The sequence below is a fragment of the Erpetoichthys calabaricus genome, chromosome 12 (assembly GCF_900747795.2).
Source record: "Erpetoichthys calabaricus chromosome 12, fErpCal1.3, whole genome shotgun sequence".
In the NCBI taxonomy this organism is placed as follows: Eukaryota; Metazoa; Chordata; class Cladistia; order Polypteriformes; family Polypteridae; genus Erpetoichthys; species Erpetoichthys calabaricus.
This window is the reverse complement of record NC_041405.2, coordinates 133142526-133168348: the sequence shown is the minus strand read 5'-3', so window position 1 is coordinate 133168348 and position 25823 is coordinate 133142526. Positions and strand designations below refer to the sequence as shown.

The 25823-nt window shown below is 38.8% G+C and overlaps 1 protein-coding gene across 2 annotated transcripts in view; it reads left to right on the top strand.

Moving 5' to 3' along the window:
* Window positions 1-25823, top strand: part of mef2b (myocyte enhancer factor 2b) — a 60168-nt gene that overhangs the window by 28280 nt on the left and 6065 nt on the right. The window contains exons 2-5 of one of the 2 annotated variants that reach the window (XM_051934659.1): window positions 14877-14975; window positions 15091-15294; window positions 17245-17376; window positions 17515-17692. In XM_051934659.1, the coding sequence (XP_051790619.1) occupies window positions 14922-14975; window positions 15091-15294; window positions 17245-17376; window positions 17515-17692 (568 nt within the window). In that variant the 5' untranslated portion in view covers window positions 14877-14921. Of the gene's footprint in view, window positions 1-14873; window positions 14976-15090; window positions 15295-17244; window positions 17377-17514; window positions 17693-25823 lie in introns of both variants that reach the window. The other variant, XM_028816258.2, reaches the window with a different exon arrangement.

The following is a 25823-nucleotide window of genomic DNA, read 5'->3' as shown; positions in this document are numbered from 1 at the left end:
AGAACCAGAGTCAAGGGGGCTTTAGGACACAGAATGCAGTTTGGGAAGGCATCCCGATGTCCGCGTCTCAGATTAACAGTGGGAGCCTTTGTAGCACCAGCTTCGGCGAGGTGTTCGTTTCCTGTTCTTGATCACTCGGCGCCTTGTCGCTTGCTGTCTCCGCTTTAAAAATGTGACCTCAAATGGCAGTATTAATATCTCAAGTGTCAACCGCTTGGCCGGCCAAACGCGTGGGTCTCAAGACTTAAGGAGAATGCCGCGGACTTTAGCTTTTTTTCAGGTCCAGTTTCATTTGCTGCTGCCTATAAATAAAGAATAGATACATGTAATAATAATAATTATACAACTGAGCCACTGCCTCCAATTCTAAATAAAAAACACAGTCTTACACAACATTACTCAAATACTCTGAACACCCATATCTTTACATATGGTGTGAGAGGAAAATAGATAGATAGATAGATAGATAGATAGATAGATAGATAGATAGATAGATAGATAGATAATACTTTATTTGTCCCCAAAGTGGAATTTATTTTTTTACAAATTTTACAGAAACTCCAAAATTATACAGATAAATAATAACTAAAAATAAACACCCCACACCCACCAACCACAAACACAGAATCTTCACTACATGGACATGTGGATGGACAAGCCATAATTCTAAGACCAGAAAAATTATTCTCTAGAGCAGGGGTGTCAAACTCCAGACCTGTAGGGCCGCAGTGGCTGCAGGTTTTCATTTTAACCATCTTCTTCTTTAGTGACCAATTTTCACTGCTAATTAACTCCTTTTCCCTTCATTTTAATAGCCCTGTTTTTTAAGGATTCAGTCCTCTGAATTGATTCGTTTCTTCATGAAATGGCAGCCAAACAGAAATGAGATGTGAAATGAGCCAACAGATGAGCAGCTAAACTGGGGTTTCAAACTCCAACCAATCCATTAATGAGAAGCTTATTCTGGCTGTTAATTAAGCCCATTATTTAATTCCGTGGCCTGTTGCTGCTCTCATTCTGCCACAGCAGACATTTCCAAAACTGTTGATTTTCAGTTCATCAAAATGTTTTGGTGACCTGAGAGAACAACCTTACAGAGAACTTCACTTTTCTTTATTTTCAGATATTGTGTGATGCCCAGGTGAGCTGGTCATGTGGCGGCTCGTTTTGTTTCTCGTTATTGTTTGGCTGCTAATTATAAAAAGAGACAACTAAGGGGCCTGAGTCAAGTTAATTAAAGCTAAAGCAAAAGAAGTTAATTAGCAGCTAACACAGGTCAATAATGAAGAAGATGGTTAGAATGAAAACCTGCAACCACTGCGTCCCTCCAGGCTTGGAGTTCGACACCTGTGCTCTACAGCATTATAACATGAAATGAAAATACACAATGAACGATGGTAATTGATTAACAAATCTGAAAAGAAAATACAAAACGTTAGTCCAAACTATATACTTTTACCTGTCTTCAATACTCTCTTTGTCCAGTAAGATCAATAGCGACAGGCTGGTATCACATAAGCAGTGGCTAGCAGACATGAGAATTGTCCTTATACAGCAAGTTGTCTGATGGAAAGAGAAGTTCACACAATCAGTGTGCTGTTCATAAGAGCTTATACAAAAATACATACACCCTTAAAAATCAAAGTGCCAAAGTGATTCTTTGGAGCAAAGTCATGAGGGAACCATTGTAATTCCCTAAAAGACCATCCAGCTGAAGGTTCAGGAAAAAAACTTATTTATGTAGATCCATAACACGCTCCATAAATAAACACAAGCACATAACGGGTTTGTGAAATACTAGTGGGTTCCTGATTTTAAAAGGACTCTTGCTGCATACAATCACACAGACTAAATTTAGGTTTTCTTGATCAGTTTTTGTATGCAGGTCGCCCTCTCTACATTAAAGATTTCAGTTGTGTCCACATATTAGCACATTTTTCAGTGTTCAAAGAACCAATTTCACATGCAGAGATCCCTTTCAAGAATGTAATGATTCTTTGTGAAGCTATGGAACTACAAGGAATCACACCACCAAGTAAAGTAAAAAAACGTTCATTTTTAAGAGTGTTAGTCGTAGTATTGCCACATTTACAGAGTACAGTCAAAACACCATTATACGTTTTATGTAATACTAGCGGCAGCACCTGGCGTTGCCCGAGTAAGTAGTTTTAAGTTCTGGTCATTTTGTCTGCTTTATTGTCTGCTGTTTCATTTTATCTGTACCACCAGGTGGCACTGTCCGTTAAACTTACTGTAGTTAAAAGGAAAACCCACTTAGAACCCCCAACCCCCAAGGTACCCCCAGGTCAAAATATGTGTGCAGAATTTTGTTGAGATTGGACTAAAGGTGTGTGATTGTATAAAGAAAAACATACACACATTGAGTTTTCTTTGATGTTAAATAAAACACAAGTACAACTGACAGGCTGCTATCCTTATTGATCTTTCCATCCCACCCCAGGGCGATCTTAACATATGGGTACAATGGACACTGGCTGGTGTCCCACGATGTTTCTGATGCCTTAGTATGTTTCTGTTTTGCTATAAAAACGGGCTCCAGCGCACTACTTTGCCTGAGGGTCTATGATGCTGTTAAGACAGCACTGCAAGCTCTTGTTCATATGTGGTAAAGTAACATCAATGTTCAGACGATACTGTAAGGCTCTGCTCCCTCACAACACCGAAACGGAAGGAGCATTTTGTAAAACTTTTTGGTAGTCACACATTTTGTGTTCTAGGTGGTGCATAAAATAAAACAACAGAAAATAGCGGTTACTTAATTTTTGGATTATAAATTATTAGACTGGCCTACCCCCAACCACAAACACTAACCTTAAAGTTAGTGGGGGTAGAACATTACCTATAGGTCCCTAATGATAATACGATTTGCGTCACGATAATAGAAAAGTGCCAACAATCTTTATATACTTTACTGATCCCGAGGGGAAATTGTCTTTTCGCATGACCTTCGGAAGTCAGAGCGTAGGGCCAGCCATCGTACAGCTAATATGAGACACTAATCGGTGTACTACAACATCATGTTTCTTTTGTTTGTTTGTTTGTTTTACTCCTGTAGATTTCTTCTTCACTTTTTAAATTATCTGATTCGTTTGTATCGTATAATCACTTGTGCTGTCGTTCAGTTTTTCTTCCTTTCTTTACTGATTTGTTCGTTATCCCCCAATAACGGTTTATTAAGAGTCCCCACCTGAACTTGCGTCCCGTCTGACTTTTTAAACAGGACGTTGTTGCGGAGTTGACGGGAGTTCATTTATGTTTCTGGATTTAAATGTAGCAGAGCGTCTCAGAATAACGAACTTGGTGGAAATCGGACGACACCAGACACACAGGGATTTTTGTTTTCTTGTCACTTCTAAGTTCAGCGGGTTTCACACCCAAAAGTAACGGTACTTTACCGGCTCTTTACTGAGTTGTGCGGGTCCTCGTAAAAGTAACAGTGCTTGACAACCAACCATTTAATTCAGGGTTCTTTGCAGATAAAATTACATCTTTTAGATTTGAAAGGGTTCTTAGTATGTGGACAAAATAGACAATGTAGAGTAGGTTACCTAGGCTGACAGAACGGATCCAGTAAGCTTGAACTTCGCTTGTGTGATTGTATGAAGTATAACCCTTTTAAAATCATAAACCCATTGGTTTCACAAATGTGTGGGTATCTTTGGAATCGGTTACGATTCTAAATAAAATGTTCTTTATGGAATCTTCTTGTTCTGTCGGGAGCCAAACATGGCCCCTCCATTGGCATTGCTGCGAAGAACCACACTTGCAAGTTTATTTTTAAAGGGTGGTACGGGAGCGACCGGCTGAGTCACGCATAACTGGGGGATTTGAAAAGCGTGAAAAGCCGCAGGGACTGACTGGAGTCCTCTTCTCATACTGGGGACACAGGCAATGCCTCCCCCTGTCCTTCATGTTTGTGAGTTATGCCACTTGTTCCCATCATTCAACTCTAATAAAGGATTTTTTGTTTCTCTGAGTCTGACATTTCATTGTGCTATTACAATGATCTGAGATCTGGACGAGAAAACGGGAAAAGGAACATCTCCGTACAAATAATAAAACAATGCGAAAGAAAAGTTTCCAGTGTGAACAAATCTACAAACCAGAAAAGTGCAATTGTAAACTTAGCGAAACAACGCCGCTTAATTAAAAGACCACATTCAATTAAAAAAAAATAAATAAACTTTCTACGACCTGTGACATGTCCAGTCCAATTAAATCACCGTTTATTTGGAGCATTTTGAATGGTGCAACTGAGGAAAAGAAAAAACTCTTCAGGCTTTCCATTAAACAAGTCTGACCTAAAGAGACGAGCTGATGAAGACTGTGATGATATCCTCTTCATCACACGTGTCGCATATTCAGGTTCACCAGCTTGGCTTGCTGGCCAGCAGCGCGTGCGGGACGGCGCCCGCTAATTAACAAGGTCGCATTCAAACTGCTCTGCTCTGTATGCTGGTTCGAGTGGAAAACGACTTGTTTTAGGAATCTTGGACGTGTTTGAGGTTTAACCTTTTTTTTTTTTTTTTTGCTCGCCCACCAAAGATCTCTCCAATGGACGGTTTTCTTCTTTCTCGCTTTAATATCTGAGGTGCGTGTAGGAGCCTGCAACGTTTCGGCAGACAGTAAGAAAACAGCCATTGCAATGTGCTCGTGTGGGACTTTAGCGATTTCTTGTGAAGTACTTTGCTGTGTGTCGCTTCATTTTATACTGATGATATTAGAATACGACCGTCTAAAACACCTCAAAAGTAACAACCACTCAATTGTTCTGGAACAAATTTAACGAGCATTTACATCTAGTCCAACTGGATCGTTTAAAGAGTATTTTGTTGCCAACATTGTTTCTGTATTCGCTTGACAATAACGTACACTCTTAAAATAAAGGTGACAGAGTTGTTCTTCAGAGCGATGACAAAGAATGACCCATCCATATTACGGTCCAAGAAAAGAAGTATTTATTTAGATCCGAAACAAGCTCCATACATCACCATGAGTACATAACAAATTTGTAAAATACCAATGTGATTTTAAAATGGCTCTTGCCACATGGTTTTCTTAAATCTATTAGTGTTGTGTACCATTAATTAATGATTTCATTTTTTTTTTCTTCGTATTAGGGCGTTTTTCGAAAGACAAAGAACCAACTTTATATGTAAAGAACCCATCCCAGATTGAAATGGAGCTGTGTGAAGCAAAAGTTCTGCAAGGAACTACGCAACCCAGTAAAGGACCATAACGTGTCATTAAATAATTATTTAAGAGTGTTTGAGCAGATGCTCAATAATGCTCCACCGTTAGGGCAGGGAAGCTTCAAGCCCATCTTCTGTATAGCGCCTTTCACGGGTAACTGGCTCAAAGTGAACATCTGACATACAGGTGTGTTCATAGCAGCCATATCGGAGTCAAAAAATACTTAGAAGAATTCAACCAATTAATTTCAGTGCCCATTTAAGTTTTGTCACCGGGCTAAGAATACTAAAATTATAAGAGCATACAAGACGCAGGGACAGTTGAAAAAACTGCTAGTATTACAAAATATCACGCTCGGAAACACTGTAAATAAAGAAAGTGAGAATCGGACATTCACCAGAGAGAGAGGTGGAAGTACAAAAAAAACAAAAAACTTAGCACTTCAGCATTAACAAGCGCTACGATGAAGGTTCAGTTAGCGTCGAATCGGCCGACTGGGGCATTTGGAAGATTCCTCATTCATTCTGGGTTTGGGCCCATCAATCATAATTCTGTCTATGGCCTTTCGGTTGGAACTGTCGTAAAATATATTACGGGAACACTTCTTAAAAATACTGGGTCTTTACTGGCATTTTATGATTCTTTATAGGCTCCTTGTTGTACCTTTGTTTCACAAAGCCGAATTGGAAGGGTTGTTTGCATATGAAGTTGGTTGTTTTGTTTTGAAAAACATTCAAATATTTAGAAGAAACTTGAAATCTTAAATGTATGGTCGGGTACCTAGCAGGAAACTAACAGATTAGGAAAATCTGAGCTTAGCCAGTGTTACTGTGTGTCGCCAAGAGTTGTTTTAAAATCGTGAGTCCATAAGATTTGGTTATTTACAGTACCTGTTACGAATCTAAATAAATAAAGGACCTTTCTGGAACCTTCATATAGATTTGTCTTCTTGGGACCAAAATGGTTCCCCCATGGTATCGCTCTGAAGAACCACTCTGACACCTTACTTTATAACGAGCTAAATTCAAACCCGACCTCAGCTGCTGGCTGTTCCCATGATATGATTAATAATGTTTGATTGTGCCAGTATTATTCTGGTACTTCCAAAAATGTATCAGATATTTGTCAGACGAGATCAGAGTTAGAAGACGGACGGCCAGGAGTCTGTCAAATGTTCTATTCCAGAGCAGATCTTTCGTTTTATGAATTAATGCACGGAGTTCCCAAAAACAAACCAGAGTTTACTGAATTCTTACATTGTACATCAGCAAATATCTGCTTTTTGTACAATCTATCGCACGTCTTTTCGGGAATGTACCCGTATGAGTAAACCCCGAAAGTGTTTCACGCAATTTGAGCAAAATGTAATTGCCTGCCACGAGTGCAACTTTTCAGGAATCTGCCCTTATGATTAATCGGGTATGTTATTTACGAGCTAGCTTCTGTATCTATATCAGTCTGAATTTCAGCGCAGAAAAATAGTTGTATTGAAAAGAAAGTAAAGACGAATTTTTATTACTTTTGACAGAAGAGTGTTATTTTAATAATTGAAACGTGAAAATCATGCGTGTAATGCTCTCTTTTATTAATACACTCGGATCAGTGTGATGACACGGCCGCGCGAAGAACTGGGCAAATTCTTTTCGTAGATATTAACTGTCTTTCAGCCATATTGATATCCAATGTTGCATTAAGTCGGAAGGTTTTAATTGGAGAGATTCAAAAAGGTGCCTTTTGTCAACTAATTCGTAATTTCCAAGCTTAGTGCTCGGGTTAATTCCACGAAAGTGTCTGATCTTAAGATAACGTTTCTATATCCGTGGACACAGTCTGAATGCATTCGTTTTAATAGGGAGTACGCGTTTTATTATACGATATACTTTTATCCAAATATTCCCTATACTGTATTTCCAATAATTTATTTCAGGTCGCGCTGCAGCCAACACAGGACTGGTCGGCAGTGAGTCGCACGGTGCACACACATCCACACTGAACTCGTTAATTAACACACAAGGCTTTAGGTTTTAAAAGGAAAAGAGTAGCATCCGTAGTAAAACCGACAAAAATGCAGCGTGAGCTCCACTCCCGCCACGACTCGAGCCAAGTCCCGGGTAGCTGAAGCAACGGCGCAGAACACTGAGCCACTTTCCCTGAATTCAGCAGTCCGCAGTCCCTCCTTAGTGATGCGGTGACCTTAACGATAAAGTTAATTAAAATGAAGACAAAAAAGTCTGTTTAGTTGTTAACAGTAACTGGTCACTAATACATTACGTGGCAGACACCACAGCCCTCCAGGATCTGAGTTTGACTTCGCTAGTTAAGGGGTCAGAGGCTGAAGCCGAGGCCGAAGGATCACACTGCCAACCCGTCATTCTGCCTTACTTAAATGAACCCATGTTATTAGTTAATTTCCAAATAACTGCAACCTCATTAAAGGTTTCCGTTTTTGTTGTTCAAAAAGGTGACTGCAGAGTACTTTGTGTAATGTTTAATTAGTATTAGGCGGAAGAATAATGTAGAGACAATCATGAGATGCAACCTAAGCCCTTACTTAAAACGGAGTGGAAATCAAATCGGGATATCAGTGAATCAAAATGATAACACAAACTTGCCGTTTAAATAGAGAACAGAAAATACGTTTTCACTAAACACACATCTAAAATGTGCATCAACGTGTCTTAATTTTACAATTTTGATCACAGGACACAAGCAACACAAGCTATTTAAAGTGCCGCGCCGATGACGTCACAACAAAAGCCCACTGAGACCACACCCCCAACAACCACGTCGCGCATCATAGCAACGGTTACACAAAATGGCGTTGTGGTAAAATGAAAATATATTCAAATAAAATGTACGTAACTTGAGACTTTTAATAGTAATACTATAATCCTACCCACATATCTCAGATGAACTTAAACTTCAAAAGTAATAATGACCCTACTAGAGAAATGCATGCAAAGCAGAAAAAATGTTTAAAGAGTTAACAATCACAACACTTTGAACATATGACAGTGGCACAGAACCCAAACACAGAATACCAGAAAGAGAAAAGGAAGGAGGTACTGATTAGAAAAAAAAGGAATAATAAGAACTGTTGAACTGTCACTGTGAATAAAAGGTAAGCTTTACAATGTGATTTTATGCAGAACTAGTTTTATTTTTTGAAAGCACACTATGAATAAAGTAAAAAAATCCAAATTGAAACTGCGAATTTCATCAGTGTTTTTAAATGTTCAACAGTACTACCTTTAGCAATTTCTTTCAGTGAAATATTCAGATTTTTGATGCCTAAATCCAAGCTACCTCCTCACCAGGAGTCTCATGTACTAACGGTGCATACCCACAAAAATGTTGCGTACTCCTGTTTCCACACTCAAATCGCGATGTATAAAACCTAAACTTGGCATAAAGCCACGTACATTTTCACGGTAGCTCAAACCCTGGCGTACGCAATTTCTCTGCTCGGATTTGCAAACTGGTGACACCCAGCGTCAAAGCAGTGCCTTTGCTCCAGAGTGGTTTCCCTATCTTTTTAGATCTACATCCCTGACGGAGCTTTATCATATACAATGAAATTAACCGCATATTGTTCATTTGTTTAAGGCATATGATTGTAATTAACCTGTAACAATTTAATGGTCCATGGAATGGCCAAACTATTCTAAATACCATAGCTGCTTTAGCGTTGTTACTCTCACTGCACCTTCTTCTTCTACTTTCAGCTGCTCCCGTTAGGGGTTGCCACAGCGGATCATATTTTTCCATATTACTCTCACTGCCTCAGGCATTCGCTATTTGAACTGCTCTCATCCAACAAACGCTTCAGAGCCTTTCCTGTACGGACCTCGCTGTTCAGAAACAGTTTTATCCCAAGAACTATAAACTCACTCAATCAGTCCATCAAGTGCTCCTTGTAGAACTGTTTGTACTTACAAGTACAATTACCTCACTGTAAACTTGCGATACAGTTATAATATTGCATAACCTGCGCCACTTTATAAAGCGCGTATTTACATATGATGACGATATCATTTTTAAGATGAAATGCAGCAAAATATATTTATTACATTATACAGATAAAATGTTAACATCATTTAAATTATCTATATTGTTAATAATTAAACATGTGAGGACACAGTGGCGCAGCACTAGCTAGTTCAGGGATTGTTCCTGCCTCGCGCTGTATTCTTGCTGGGGCTGGTGCAGACACTGGATGGACAGATGGATAGAATAATTAAACATGTACTACAAAGATATTTCAATGTTCCTTAAAAGTTTTGAAGAATCGGTGTTCTCAGCTTACAGATGGCTTAACTTCTATTACAGAGCTGATTGTGTGGCGATTGTTTACTTGGAGAAAGAAAAGGAAGGACAGGAATTAGGGGTTAGTACGTTTGAAAGAGACAGTACTGCTGCAATAAATTATTTCATCGAAGGTCACGCACGGCACAGCAAGCATCTTGCGGGAGGTAGGAACAATCTGTGGACAAGGCGCTTGCTCGTCACTGTCACTGCACCACCGTGTTCCCATGTTTAATAACATGCTTTAATTCCTATCATCATGAAAATGATATCAAGTATACATCTCAGTATTTTAATTATTTAGAGAGCTGTAATATCACGAATGTAATGGATTCTGTGTCCTATAGGAGGAAGAGAAAGCCCGTTTAAGAAACACGTAATGATTCACACACACAGAGCACATAGAAGACTAACGTACTACTTTAGTTACGATGGTATTTGAGAAACTAGTACATTTAACGATCTGAAGATGAAGTTTATGATGTTCTACTTTAATGACATGAATGAAGTGGAAATTTCGAGATTAAAGTTGGCATCTCGTGCTTTTTTTCACTGTGTCCCTATTTTTTTTGCTTTTCTCTGTACCCTAATAAGCTTTCATATGACACTCAGATGGTGAGCTACGACTCTCCTTTTCACGGTGACTTTGATATCTGACTGCTTCTTTTTTATTTCGGGCACTGTGCATCTTTGTGAACTTGAGCGTTTGAGTTTCTCTGACACTCTGCCACTCGATCAACTTCCTTTTGTTGATTATTTCACTGTTTAAACCAATGAATAGTACATTTTTCCTTGCCTCCACTTGGTATTCGCTGAAATTTTCCCCCGTGTTTTTGCCATTGTCTTTTCACAGAAGACTGAGCTTAAGGGCTATTTATATTGATTTGCATATTCAAAGAGGCGTAATTCTGGGAAGAGATGGGGCTGGACAGCAGGCGCGTGCATGTGCGTTACTTTTCATTTATGTAGTGGAAGAACGTGGAATTTGGCATTCGCACAGATTTATGCATCTGGATTTTTTTGTGTGTACGAACATTTCCGCTTTTGTCTATACACCATGTTTTAGTGTGAATTCTACACATGGCATTATGCATGAGGCTCCAGATTTTTTATGCTTAACACTCGGAACATTGAGATCTGAGATTACAATCAGAAGGAGAGACGCCCTGCTCAGGACAAAGTGGGTTTGGAAGATGAACAACAGATGTAAGAAGATGAGTATTCTTAAATATCCAAAGGCGCAGGATTGTTCAGAACCTCATAGCTATTTAATTGTATTTCAGAATCAACCCTAGGCAGACACAGCTAGCCAATATAATGGTGCTAATACATACAGTACGTATGAGATGTGTTCAGGCATTCTTGTGCTTTACATAATGAAGAAAGAGAAAAAAGACAAATAAATTAGAAAATAGAATTAGGGAACACTAATTAACATAGAGTAAAAGTAGGGTCTGATCATCAGAGATAACAGAAAAAAACAAAAAAAAAGAAACTCCGCGGCTGGAGAAAAAAATAAAATCTGCAGGGGTTCCAAGGCCACAAAACCACCCAGCCCTCTCTAGGGATTCTACCTAACATCAATGACCTCACAATCAGTCCTCATTGTATTCAGGGTTCACATGAAAGAACTTGATGATGACGGTCATGTGGACTTCTGGCCTTTAATCCATCAATGTAGGGACATCACGGTGCTTTGATCAGGAGGTGGTGGCGCAGATCGCAACCACAGAAAACAAAAAACAAACAGAAGAAAGTAGGGGTTAGTGCGGATTATGGAGCCACCAGGAATGGTATTGATAATTAAATGCATATACAGAGTATCAGGATTAAACTAAAATGAAGATATGAGAAAGCCATGTTAAAATAATGCGGTTTTAGAAGTTTTTTAAAGTGCTCCACTGTATTAGCCTGATGAATTTCTATTGGTAAGATATTCCAGATTTTAGGTGCATAATAGCAGAAGGCCGCCTCATCACTTCTTTTAAGTTTAGCTCTTGGAATAATAAGCAGACACTCATTTGAAGATCTAAGGTTACAATTTGGAGTGTAAGGTGAAAGACATTCTGAAATATAGGATGGAGCGAGATTATCTAAGGCTTTGTAAATCATAAGCAGTATTTTAAAGTCAATCCTAAATAGCACAGGTAACCAATGTAGAGACATCAAAACTGGAGAGATGTGCTCCAATTTTCTTTTCCCAGTTTAGATTCTGGCAGCTGCATTCTGCACTAGTTGTGATCGATTGATGTCTTTTTTGGGTAGTCCTGTGAGGAGTGCGTTAGAGATATCTAGCCGACTGAAAACAAAAGTGTGAACTAATTTCTCAGCATCTTGCAATGTTATAAGAGGTCTAACTTTTGTTTAAGATATCTGCTGCTGCATTTTGAACAAACTGCAGCCCATGTGTCTCTTGTGTAATTATTCCTGACAGGAATACAATACAATAATCTAATCAGCTAAAAGCACAAGCACGTGTCAGACAGTGAGGTGAGGTGGAAGCTCAGCTGGCCACCTTGTATGTTTAAACCCCAGTGCCTTGGCCACTGCCTCATAATTCCTACCAGAAAATTGTAAAATGAAAAATTGCCTTAAGGATCTCTTCTTATGAGGAGAAAACATGGCTCTTGAATTACTTTTTTTCCAGAATGAGTTCCTTTGAATCACCGGAATGCATCATTAAGCAGTTCCTGTTTTACCAGAACCCATCATTAGTAGTAAGCAGCATTACTCTTCAAGCAGCCAGGGTGTTTATGGATTCTCATCTTATAAGCTTAAGGCAAGTGGGTCTCTTTTGTGGGGTGTCCGCTTATCATATTATCATATCATTTCAGATGTCCTCCATCTTTTCTGGAATCATCCATCCCTATATATATATAAAATCTAACATCTGTCTGTCTGTCCACTTTTCACAAGAGAACTACTTAATGGATTTAGATCTTTTTTTCAATAATCGGCTTGAACATTCCAGTTGATTTTGTGACTTCTCTCATCCTGCAATGAGGGAATCTGATTTTCTTCTGTGAAGAGTGACCAATCAGGAAATTAGAAATTGTAATGAGAAGGATCCAGTCGGGGAAAAGTCATGTAATAAGCACAAGCAAATCAGAGAGCAATTTGAGTCTGCATTTTTATCAATCTAAAGCATTCACCCTTTCATATTGCAATGCTGAGCCGGCATTTTCAGAAGTATGCGGTTCTGAAGAGCGTTTTCAGAAGTCTCTGTTTTCAGGGGTTCAAATCACCAGGGTAGTGTGAAACAAAAGGCAAAAATGGAGACTCTATTTGTATTATTAAATGAAAATTTAGTAGTATGGATGTAGATGAGCAAACGTTGATCTGGAATTACCCTGAGTCTTTCACAATCTGCCTTTATGTTGTAGCAAAAGGTTTAACTCTGGAAGCAGTCAATTCTTCATTTAGTGTATTATTAACAACAGAAGTCCTTGTTCTAGAGTGACTTCCTGTTTAATTGGAAAGTGTCATTCTGGTATTAACCCGACTGTTTTGGAATTTGTGGTTGTGTAAACAAAGCATTACAGTTGTGGCCAAAACTTTTGAGAATGACACAAGTATTGGTTTTCACAAAGTTTTCTGCTGTTTTTAGATCTTTTTGTCAGATGTTTCTATGGTATACTGAAGTATAATCACAAGCAGTTCATAAGTTTCAAAGGATTTTATTGACAATGACATTAAGTTTATGTAAAGAGTCAATATTTGCAGTGTTGGCCCTTCTGTTTCAAGACCTCTGGAATTTGACCTGGTATGCTGTCAATAACTTCTGGGCCAAATCCTGACTAATGGCAGCCCATTCTTGCATAATCAATGCTTGGAGTTTGTCAGAATTTGTGGGTTTTTGTTTGTCCACCCGCCTCTTGAGGATTGACCACAAGTTCTCAATGGGATTAAGGCCTGGGGAGTTTCCTGGCCATGGACCCAAAATGTTGATGTTTTGTTCCTCAAGTCACTTAGTTATCATTTTTGCCTTATGGCCCGGTGTTCCATCATGCTGGAAAAGGTATTGTTCATCACCAAACTGTTCTTGGATGGTTGGGAGAAGTTGCTCTTGGAGGATGTTTTGGTACCATTCCTTATTCATTCCTCGGGATTGGGGCACCACCAGTGCAGAGCTTGCTCAGGAATGTCAGCAGGCAGGTGTAAGTGCATCTGCACACACAGTGAGGCAAATACTTTTGAAGGATGGCCTGGTGTCAGGAAGGGCAGCAAAGAAACCACTTCTCTCCAAGAAAATCATCAGGGACAGACTGATATTCTGCAAAAGGTACAGGGATTGGACCTCTGAGGACTGCTGGGGTAAAGTAATTTTCTCTGATGAATCCACTTTCTGATTGTTTGGGGCATCTGGAAAAAAGATTGTCTGGAAAAGATAAGGTGAGCGCTACCATCAGTCCTGTGTCATGCCAACAGTAAAGCATCCTGAGACCATTCATGTGTGGGCTTGCTTCCCAGACAAGGGAGTTGGTCTCACTTACAATTTTGTCTAAGAACACAGCTATGAATAAAGAATGGTACCAACATTCATCCGAGAGCAACTTCTCCCAACCATCCAAGAACAGTTTGGTGACCGACAATGCCTTTTCCAGCATGATGGAGCACCGTGACATAATGAAAAAGTGATAATTAAGTGGCTCGGGGAAGAAAAAAATTAAATTTTTTAGTCCATGGCCAGGAAACTCCCCAGACCTTAATCTCATTGAGAACTTGTGGTCAATCCTCAAGAGGCGGGTGGACAAACAAAAACCAACAAATTCTGACCAACTCCAAGCATAGATTATGCAAGAATGGGCTGCCATCAGTCAGGATTTGGTCCAGAAGTTGATTGCCAGCATGCCAGGGCGAATTGCAGAGGTCTTGAAAAAAGAAAGAAGGGCCAGCACTGCAAATATTGACTCTTTACATAAACTTAATATAACTGTCAATAAAAGCCTTTGAAACTTATTAATGCTTGTAATTATACTTCAGTATACCATAGAAACATATGGTTTAAACAAAAGATCTAAAAACACTGAAGTCGCAGACTTTGTGAAAACCAATACTTGTGTCATTCTCAAAACTTTTGGCCACAACTGTATATTAAAATTAACCTCTTTTTTAACACCTACTTATTCCACTTATTCTGTCTTTTCTAGACATGTGTTATGCTGAAGACCTTCTAGAGCTTTGCATGCATTTCTTGCTGATGACTTCACAGACAGGGCTAGAATGTTTTGTTTTTTATTTGCAATCATTCTAGAATGAGGGCTGACATCTTGAACACTGCCTTGTGTGACCATGATTAGCGCTGCAGGTCATCAAGTAATTGTCACTTATTTTGAATGACCTTCCCTATCAAGCAGGTGAAAGAGTTGGTCCAGAAGGAGCCTTGAGAAGCAGTGTGAAGAATGGGGAGAAAAAAGATCCAAATATCTAGAATAATGGACCAAAGAAACCGTCAGGTAAATCTGGAAATTCTGATCAAGGTGCACAGGCATCATTGTTTGAGCTGAATGTGTAAGGAGGACAAGTTGTTTTTGACATTTGCCCTTCCTATTTGTGGTGTGTCCCCCCCAGGTCACATTCACCAAGCGCAAGTTTGGCCTCATGAAGAAGGCATACGAGCTGAGTGTGCTTTGTGACTGTGAGATTGCGCTCATCATATTCAACAGCACAAACCGGCTCTTCCAGTATGCCAGCACAGACATGGACAAGGTGCTGCTCAAGTACACCGAATACAGTGAGCCTCATGAGAGCCGCACCAACGCTGACATCCTTGAGGTAGGACTCAACTGTTCGTGATGAGTGTTTGATCAGCTACACATGCTCATTTCACCTAATCATTTGATAAGGTGCCACATGAGAGGTTGGGCATCAAACTAAAAGAAGTGGGAGTTCAGGGTGATGTTTTTCGATGGGTGCAATATTGGCTCAGACACAGGAAGCAGAGGGTGATGGTGTGAGGAACCTTATCAGAATTTGCTGATGTTAAGAGTGGTGTCCAGCAGGGGTCAGTGCTAAGGCCGCTGCTATTTTTAATAAATATAAATGACTTACATAGGAATATAAGCAACAAGCTGGTTAAGTTTGCAGATGATACAAAGATAGGTGGATTAGCAGATAATTTGGAATCCGTTATATCATTACAGAAGGACTTGGACAACATACAGGCTTGGACAGATTTGTGGCAGATGAAATTTAATGTCAGTAAATTTAAAGTATACCACATAGGAAGTAAAAATGTTAGGTTTGAATACACAATGGGTGGTCGGAAAATCGAGAGTACACCTTATGAGAAGGATTTAGGAGTCATAGTGGACTCTAAGCTTTCAACTTTCAGACACGGTTGAGAAGCCATTAAGAAGGCAAACAGAATGTCAGATTATATAGCGCCTTGATGTGTGCAGTACAAGTCCAAGGAGGTTCTGCTCAAGCTTTATAACACACTGGTGAGGCCTCATCTGGAGTCCTGTGTGCAGTTTTTTTCTCCAGGCTACAAAAAGGACATAACCGCACTAGAAAAGGTCCAGAGAAGAGCGACTAGGCTGATTCCAGGGCTACAGTGGTTGAATTATGAGGAAAGATTAAAAGAGCTGACCCTTTACAGTTTAAGCAAAAGAAGATTAGGAGGTGACATGACTGAAGTGTTTAAAATTATGAAGGGAATTAGTACAGTTGATCGAAACTGTTATTTTAAAATTAGTTCACCAAGAACACATGGACAGAGTTGGAAACTTGTTAAGGGTAAATTTCATACAAACATTAGGAAGTTTTTCTTTACACAAAGAACAATAAACACTTGGAATAAGCTACCAAGTAGTGTGGTAGACAGTAAGACTTTAGGGACTTTCAAAACTCGACTTGATGTTTTTTTAAATAAAATAAGTGGATAGGAGTGGTGAGCTTTTTGGGCTGAATGGCCTGTTCTCGTCTAGAGTGTTCTAGTGTTCTAATGTTCTAATGTTCTAATCAGGGTCCTCATCTGTTGAATTCGGCCCATTAGGGAAAATGAAACCTTTTAAGTCCAGCAATTCAGGGATAAATGATATGTTGATCATACATGCAAAAAGATTTCATTGCACTCTGTAAACATGTTGCCACAACTACAAGAATATTCAGTGTTTGTTCCTTGGACACTGTTGGCTGAGCTTTACTACTGACATAGTTCCAGTTGAAAAGTAATGATCACAGTTGTCTCCAACAAGTTGAAGATGAGGTCAGTTATTTTCATTAGGCAATCAGACATTAAGGAAACTATTTGCTGACTCTGCAAATCACAGCTCTTGTGTAATGCTGACGCCATTCAGTCAGAGATGGCATCTATTGGCGACAAGACCATTTATTAATTGTGTCCAATATTCTCTTTGCCTAATCACGTGCTGCTGATTAATTCTACAGATATTCCCAATTTTCGACTTACCCAGAGGCAACTCCAACTGATGACAAACATTGTCTACTGACAAGTATTTTGTATCAAAAATAAGACCCAATATTTTTTACAGCCAATACGAATTAACCTTTATTGCATCAAATGGCCAATTGGAGACCAAGTGTAGTGCTAACTCTTATCACTTACACAATACTAAAGGAGCAGCCAATCAAAATACTTTTGTACTGTAAAACAAAACCATTGAAGACAATTGCAGCCAATTGCAGAGACACTTCCAAATCCACCCCACCTGTACCCAGAAGGCTCCATGTGTCTTGTTGTAACTTGTTTGCTTCCTACAGACTCTGAGAAGAAAAGGCCTGGGTCTGGACAGCCCAGATATGGACCCTGAAGACGCAGTTACCATGACAACAGAAAAGTATCGTGAGATGAACGAGGGCATTGACCTGTCCCTGTCCCGCCAGCGATACTATGTGAGTACAGCCACTTTTGGTTCCCAATCTTGCCCACCCTTTGAGTTCTCTGTATTGAGGTTCAGGGCTTAGTGGGCTGACAGTCTCTCTTGGGTGGACATTTAGTTTACATTCTTCTGTTTTCTCATTTGTTTCTAGGGTCCCCCTCTGCTTCTCCCTGAAGCTCAGTACCTGGTGTCTGGTACTTGTGAGAATGGATTCCCAAACAGCAACATGGGGGGCAGTCTTCACAGCTCACATCGACCAGCTCCATTTAAGCCTGTGCCCCCCAAAGTGGCACACCATGGTGGAAACAGCCCACAGGCCCCAAATGCAGGTACTACATCAGACACAGAGGAGTTGAGACAGAGTGGAATGAATAAGTTTGCCAGAGATGTGTGATCAGAAGATGGAAAGCTCAGCATCAGATGTGTGCTCCTCACATAGCTTCATTCAAACAGAGTGCTACCACATATTTATAAACTTCCCAATTACTCATGAAATTCACATACACCGTTGTATCTGCTTTTACCAAAATATACAAGTGCAGCTCACATATAATACACACTTATAGCACACACCCTCGCACATAGACCCACACTTATATGCTAGCCTCTTGTAAAAAAAATTAAACACAGTTACATTACCAAGAGTTAGGTGGACCACATGCAACCCCACTAATGATGAGATTTCTGAGAATATCTACATTTTAACAGCACCATTGTGTCAGGCTACCATGTGTGGCATAAACTGAACTAACTTTGTCTTCTTCATGGGATGTGTGTAAGATGGACCAGATGAGGCCAGACACCCCCCTGTAAACACCAAGCTGGACTCCATAAAACACAGACCAAGCTCTCATGAGTGACACCACCATACTGAAAAACTGCAAATATTCATCTACACCTTACTCACCTACACACTTACACATTTACTTCTCATATACATGTCTGCCCACTCACATATACAACTGACACACACACACTGTCCTTTACATAAAAACACTACTCCACACACACACCCCACAATGATGTTCTCCACATACATCCCCACACAGATATTGTCATCTCTTTTTTTATTATAATTTTATTGATTTTATTGTAATCACACAACATTCCATACAAATAGATCCATTTTTACAAAAATAGGATTGAAAACAAATCAACCCCCACCCCTGAGAAAGAGAGCATGGCCAGCAGAGTAAAATTTAAAGCTAGTAAAAATAAGTAAACAGATTAATTAATAAGTAAATAAAGATAAATAGAGAAGAAAAAGAAATGGGGAGAGAATCTGCTTCCTCAGTGCTTTAGGAGCTTATTCTAAAATATTATTGATTAGATCCTGCCAGGTTTTGAAAAAGTTCTGCACAGATCCTCTAAGTGAGAATTTTATTTTTTTCCAATTTCAAATAATATAAAACATCAGTTACCCACTGACTTAAAAGAGGAGAGTTAGGATTATTCCATGTGAGCAAGATAAGTCTGCATGCCAGTAGTGTAGTAAAGGTGATCACAGTTTGTTTGTCCTTCTCCACTTTAAGCTCATCTGGAAGAACACCAAACACAGCTGTTAGTGGGGTAGGAGGGATTGTGACACCAAGGCTGTCTGAGGGACATTTAAAGATTTTGGTCCAGAATGATGTTAATTTTGTTCAGGCCCAAAACATGTGACCCAGTGAGGATGGAACTTGATTGCAGCATTCGCAGGTTGGATCTTTCAATGGAAACATTTTGGACAATTTTAAACGAGATATTGTCAACTCTAACATGTCAAATATTTCCATGTGATGTATGTGTGCCCCCCAGCCACATATGGCCCCTGCACATCTATGTATTTACACCACATACACGTACTTAGACAACATAACGCAAACCAAACTACTGTGCATGACTCCAAGCTGTTGAACAGGAAGGTTACAAGGTGTTTCCTAAATGATATAAGATATGGTTTGTTCACATTAGAAATGTAAGCCATTTTTTCTACCTTACTCCTACTGAGCACTAGGAATCAGTAAATGTGTCGCGCTTTTTTAAATATTTTATATTAAATATGACTTGACAGGGATTATGAATGCACAAGGAGCCAGTGAGACACTGAAAAGTTCTTCTTTGATGAACATGATGAAATAAGGCAACATAAGAGCATAAGACGTTTACCTTTACCAGAACTCTCTCAATATATCATCCAGAAATACTTTTACAAAGTTGAGATGGTTTTCACTTCAATTCCATAACTCAGTAGCTTGTTCCAGATTTTCATGACCCTTTGTGTTTTCATTTTAAATGTTCATCCCCTTAGTCTCCACTTTGTATTTTTGAGTAGATGGTTCACTATTTCACTAAAACTATTCTGCTGAATTAAGTTTATTGATGAATTTGAGAACTTTGAGGGCTTGGATTAGGTTGCCATGTGGCCTCCTCTGCTCAAGACTCATGGTAAAATAATCATAATAATAATAAATTTTATTTTTATAGTGCTTTTCCAATGCTCAAGGGTTTAAACTATATATACAATAAAAAAGCAAAAAGAAGTGTAAGAAGTGCAAATTTAAGGTACATTTTAACGAAAAGTGATGTTAACAGGGAGGAGCGACAGCGTCCCCTCCCTGAATCTATTGATGAAGTTTAATTGCCTGAGTCTGTCCCAAGTAGGTCATGTCCTTCAGTGTTGGGATGGACTTGGCTGCTTTCTTCTGCACACCTCCTAGTGCTGCGCTGTCTTTTATTGTAGTGTGGTGGTCTGTGGGATCAGATTTGTAAAAGACTGGAAGAGCTTGTTTATGCAAAGAGTTGCGGGATTCTGGAACAAACTACTGATACATGTAAGTGAAGCAGAAACCTTAACCACCTTTAAGAAGAATCTGGATGACATATTGGGGCAGCTTAGCTATCAGCTATACAAACGAGCTTGATAGACTGAATTGGTCTCCTCCCATTTGTCAAAATCTTCATGCTCTTATGTCTCTTAAAACATGCGTAAGCAAAAAATCTTTTCATACAAAAGAAAACTTGATGGGAGAAATGAGCCATCCATACACAACATTTCAGAGAAACTGGGGGGAAAGCCAAGCAAAATGACACCTTTTATTGGCTAACTAAAAAGATTACAATATGCAAGCTTTCGAGGCAACTCAGGCCCCTTCTTCAGGCAAGATGTAATCTAGTAAATGATGCGGCCACACCAGCTAAGTGATGACTCATGTATAATAATTTATATTACTGAGCTGTCATTATAATGTATGTCTAATAATGTGTAAGTAAACCTTAAAAGTTCATTTTGGTCAGTTTTGAACACAATACTTTAGGAATACTAGTGCCATGAAACCCAAGTGAATGGAATTACAGGCTTTAATGATGCTAATGTAATTACAAATGTTTCTCTAATAACCAATTAGCATTTAAACATAACAAATTAAGAATAAGCTATGGGAGTTTACCATTAGGAGATGGAAGGAATGGCTGTGAAAAATGAGGCTTTGGAGTCACCTGTGAATAATAAATTAAAAATCAGTTGCTTCAAGCAGTAAAAGCCATTAGCAACACTTGTAATGTCTTGGCTGTATTTTTATACCAGTTGAATGGTATCTTGATAAAAACATTTCTACTGAAAATATGAAAATTTCTGGATGATTCTAAACTTTTGACCGATAATCTATGTCATGTTGAGAATGAAAGGATGAAAAGATTCAGTCATATTAGTCAGTCCAGTACAGACTTTAATATAGTTTCAGTTGTCCGAGATCTCCAGGACTGTGACTGTGTCTGCTTTGTCTGTTATAACTGACTGTGGACCCCCAGATTTCTATTACCTCTCCTCTTAATGGACTGAAACTGTTAGGGTCCATATATATTAATTATATATTAATTAACGAGATTTGCCAAATATTTTTTGAAAGAATCTTGCTGCATACAATAATGCAGGCGCAGTTCAGGTTTGCTTCACTTTTAGTTTCCTGCCTACTACACTTATTAGGAACCTAAAAAACACCCTTCTTATTGAAATGGTTTTTTGCCAAGCAATGGAGCTACGAGGGACCACACAACCCAGTAAAGCTCTATTAAAGCGCTGTGATTTTTAAGAGTGTATGTGATAGCTTAAAAGGCCTGTGGTGTGCACTTACAAAGTATTGTCTGCTTTACTTACAGAGTTGTATTTAGTTTTGATCCTTCTGCTTTGGTTTCTGGTTAGGGTTTTGTGTTTAAATGATAGATTGAGCAGATATTTTGGTTTAGAACTTTGTCTGAATTTTGACTTCTTCTGTCTTCTGGTCACAATTATTTCAATTAGCTGCCTCCTCAACGTCTTAATCTATTTTGATATGATCTTTGAAGGACTTTCTAGAACACATCGACTGTTAAACATTTTCTCCATTTGGTTCTCAAAAACCCCTCACCTAGAATTACATTTTGCACCACCAGACCACCCTATATAGGCTTATGGGGCACATGTGTCCTATATAGCCTGTGTCACACAAACACACACTTGCATATCTCAACACACAGATACTGGTATGGCCAAGGTGGAAATGACAACATGAAGGCCAGATCTAACAGGGCCAGGAGAGGAAAGAATGGCGAGGTAAGAAAAAAAATGTAGGTCTTTGCCAAGAAATCAAAATAAACACCAAAACACAAAAGCCCAAAACAATTCCCAAAAATGAAAAGTTAAAAACCCCACACAAAAGCCGGAATGCCTAAAATTCTTATACATCTATATATATAAAAATGGAATGGGTGGGTCGTCGGGTGGGCCTTTTTTTCATTCCGTCGTTTTTTCGACGTTTTGAAAATGTAGAATGATTATTTGATTTTTTTGTTTTTATTTGATCGTGTCTATGTAGCCGCCGTCGTAATAAAGTATCGCTAAAATCGTCATTTATCGTAATTTATTTTTGACGTATAACGTCGCCGTCGTCGAGGTCAGTCATACCACTGCAAAAAATCTGCTTACGGTTGAAAGACACGCCCTACTCACTGGACAGTTAAAAACACCAATCAAACTAACGATGACATCAAGTATTACCCAATCAAAAGTAGGAAAGGAGGCATCTTCATAAAATGCGTGTGGGATGATTTGCATGAGACGCTGCTTTAAAAAAAAAATGATACAAAAAATACGGGATAAATCCCGTCCAGTATTGATTGAAAATGGGACGCGCAATTTCATTCTCAAACGCGGCACGATTCCGTATTTTAAAGGACGGGTGGCAACCCTACAGTGCCAGGTAACCACCCATACAATCACATTGTGATTCAGACTAGGAATGCAATGAATGTAATTACCCCGATCTACATACAAGGCGAAAGTCTTGCAACATTCAAAGATCATGGTTTGGGATAATTACTACTTATTAAGTACAACATTGAACATAAAAGAGCTTATGAAGCCTTGAACCGAAAAAAGCAAGATCTCACAGATCGTAAAAAAAAAAAAGGAGGTAATGTCGTTTTACTCGCTGTAGATTTTAGTCAAACATTACCAGTTATTCCACGAGGGAGACCAGCAGATGAACTCAACGCGTGTTTAAAATCCATGCTTCTCCCACGGTCGGTTATATGTCGCGTGTTCTCGGGTAGGTACACCAAAAAATGTATACATTTAAGCATGTAATGGGCAAAGAAAAAATGAGGTATACCCGAAGGCACTGCAGTAGTACTCAATGTAACTTTACTTCTTAAATGTTAATGTTTTTACTGTTTAATAATTTATACGCTTCTTATATATTGTTCAAATTCTTTTATCAAAATACCAGTGACAGCGCAATGCACGATAACATGGAGTGAATACACCATACGCATCTGCCCACGGCCGCCCTGGTGTGCGCAGATAGGAGTTGATTCTAAAATAAAATAAACATAAAAAGAGTAATACAATCATCACCCATAAAGCGGATAGCAGACGTGACGTATTATATGTGTAGCAGATTTCAAGTCAATAGGTGAAACGGTTTGCAAGCTACATGTGATTTCAAATCCTGGACAGACCAACGAAAAGCCACGGTAGCAAATTATAGAAGAAGATTTTACTGTTTAATAATTTATATTTATATGAAATGTGCTTCTTATATATTACTTCATATTCTCATATGATAATGATGTTAATGTTGTTTATATTGATTTCTATGTTATTGTAAGTGCATCTATGTGTGTATATGTATGTATGTATATATATATATATATATATATATATATATATATATATATATATATATATATATATATATATATATAAATATATGTGTATATGTATATATAACGAGCTGTATATACCCGGCGTTGCCCGGGGCAGAAGTAACCTAATCGGTCAAACAGTTACATATATACCAAAGTAAACCTAATCGGTTAAACAGCTTCATATATACAGAAGCGAACCTAATCGGACAAACAGCTAATCTATATACATAAGCAAACCTAATTGGTCAAACAGTTACATAAATACAAAAGCAAACCTAATCGATGAAACAGCTTCATATATACAGAAGCGAACCTAATTGGTCAAACAGTTATGCATGTGCAGAATAATTTTACAAAGATTATGCGTGTTAACAATCATTAAAAAGAAAAGATTCAGGAACTCTTCTTCTATATGTGATGAAGCTGGATGAAGCTGACTTGACGAAGACGTAGGTGGCATAGATTGGTTTTTCTAAAACAGAAGAAAAAAATGAGTATCTATTATTATTTTAAATTAGAATGAAAATGAGAACCTTGATTAGAGATAGATTATCTGTATTAAAATATGTGCATGAATAAACTTTTGGTAACTCTCTAGCAAAAGTTTATTCATACAAATTGGCATGGGATGGCTTTGTGAAAAAGTAAAAATTAGATAAAAATAAATTGAGAATGCGTACTTCGATTTGACTGAGATTATCTGTAATGATGAAAAAAAAGTTTAGTATGTTTTTTTTTCCATACGGGAAGGATGTAAAACCTTACATAGGCACCCTTCAGCCCGTACTGAAGGGTACTGTCAGATTGTTACTGACTAAAAAACACCCTTTTTATTCCACAGCTACCCCAAAAACCAGTATTAGGCATTACTTTGGGGTGGCAGTAGTTTAGTTATGAAACAGCTGGGTCCTGAAAAAAATCTGTCTGATTAGTGGCTTCATCACATATAGAAGAACAGTTCCTCAATCTTTTCTTTTTAATGATTGTTAACACGCATAATGTTTGTAAAATCATTCTGCACATTCATAACTGTTTGACCAATTAGGTTCGCTTCTGTATAAATGAAGCTGTTTAACCGATTAGGTTTACTTTGGTATATATGTAAGTGTTTGACCGATTAGGTTACTTCTGCCCCGGGCAACGCCGGGTATATACAGCTCGTTCACTATATTCATGCAAAAATGCTTTTGTTTTATTTATCCTGTGAACACGAGGGGTCGCTGTCACCCCATTAAACCTAACAGACAGCTACACAGACACACGGTAAAAGCACAATGATGCTCTTTTAATTATTTTTCCTTCTTTAAAGTGCATTTTAAACACTACAGCCACCATAAACAAATAAGTAAATAATAAATCTCAAAAATACTCTTTCCTCCACACCTCCCAGCAAGCTCTGTACTACTCCTCCCGACTCTGGCTTGCTTGCTGGGTCTTCAGCAGTCCTTTATATAGTTCTCGACCCGGAAGTGCTTCTATTCTTCCGTCCATGTGACTTACGAGCACTTCCGGGTCAGAGGGAGAATTAAAGTTCTTCAGTCAGCCCGGAAGTACTTCAGGGCTTCCGTGTTGTAATCCATTAGTACTTCCAGTCTAGGTGAGAATTTGTTCTCCCACCATCTTCCCACAGTGTCCCCTGGCAGCACCCATGGTACCCAGCAGGTCTGTGTTGCTGAACTCAAAGTCCTATTGTGCCCTGCGGGAATCTAGGGCACCGCTGCAGTCCAGAGAAGACACCATCTAGTGTTTTGGGGGACGCAGGGTTCTACAAAAGCTGCCTTCCCCCATCCTTCCATCTCAGGGGTATCCCGGCTGGGTTGAGCTGCCAGCTGTCTCTTACAATCTATAACCTTGGATGCCTTCAATAGCATACTGCCTTCTTAGGCCATATCTGCATGGCTGCATTTTCATTTAAAAATGCAGCCATTAGGCTCCATTTTCGCCTTTTGTCCACACTACCCTGGCATTTTTAACTGATGAAAATGAATACTTTTGAAAACGATCTCCAGAGCTGTAGACTTCTGAAAAAACACCAACTTGGAGTAGTGGTATGGATAGGAGAAACTGCAGTTCTGGAAAAACCCCGATTCTAATTGTGCTCCGATTCATTAATGTTTGACTGCTCCCTGACTGGATCTTGCTCATTATATGTCATAATCCAATAGTGGACACAGAAGAGTTGCTTCCCTTTATGCATGTAAATTTCATATTTTACAGTTTAAATGCAGTATACATGTGCAAAAGGCACATAATTTATTGGTCACTACCATTTACAATAAATCTCATGGGCAACGG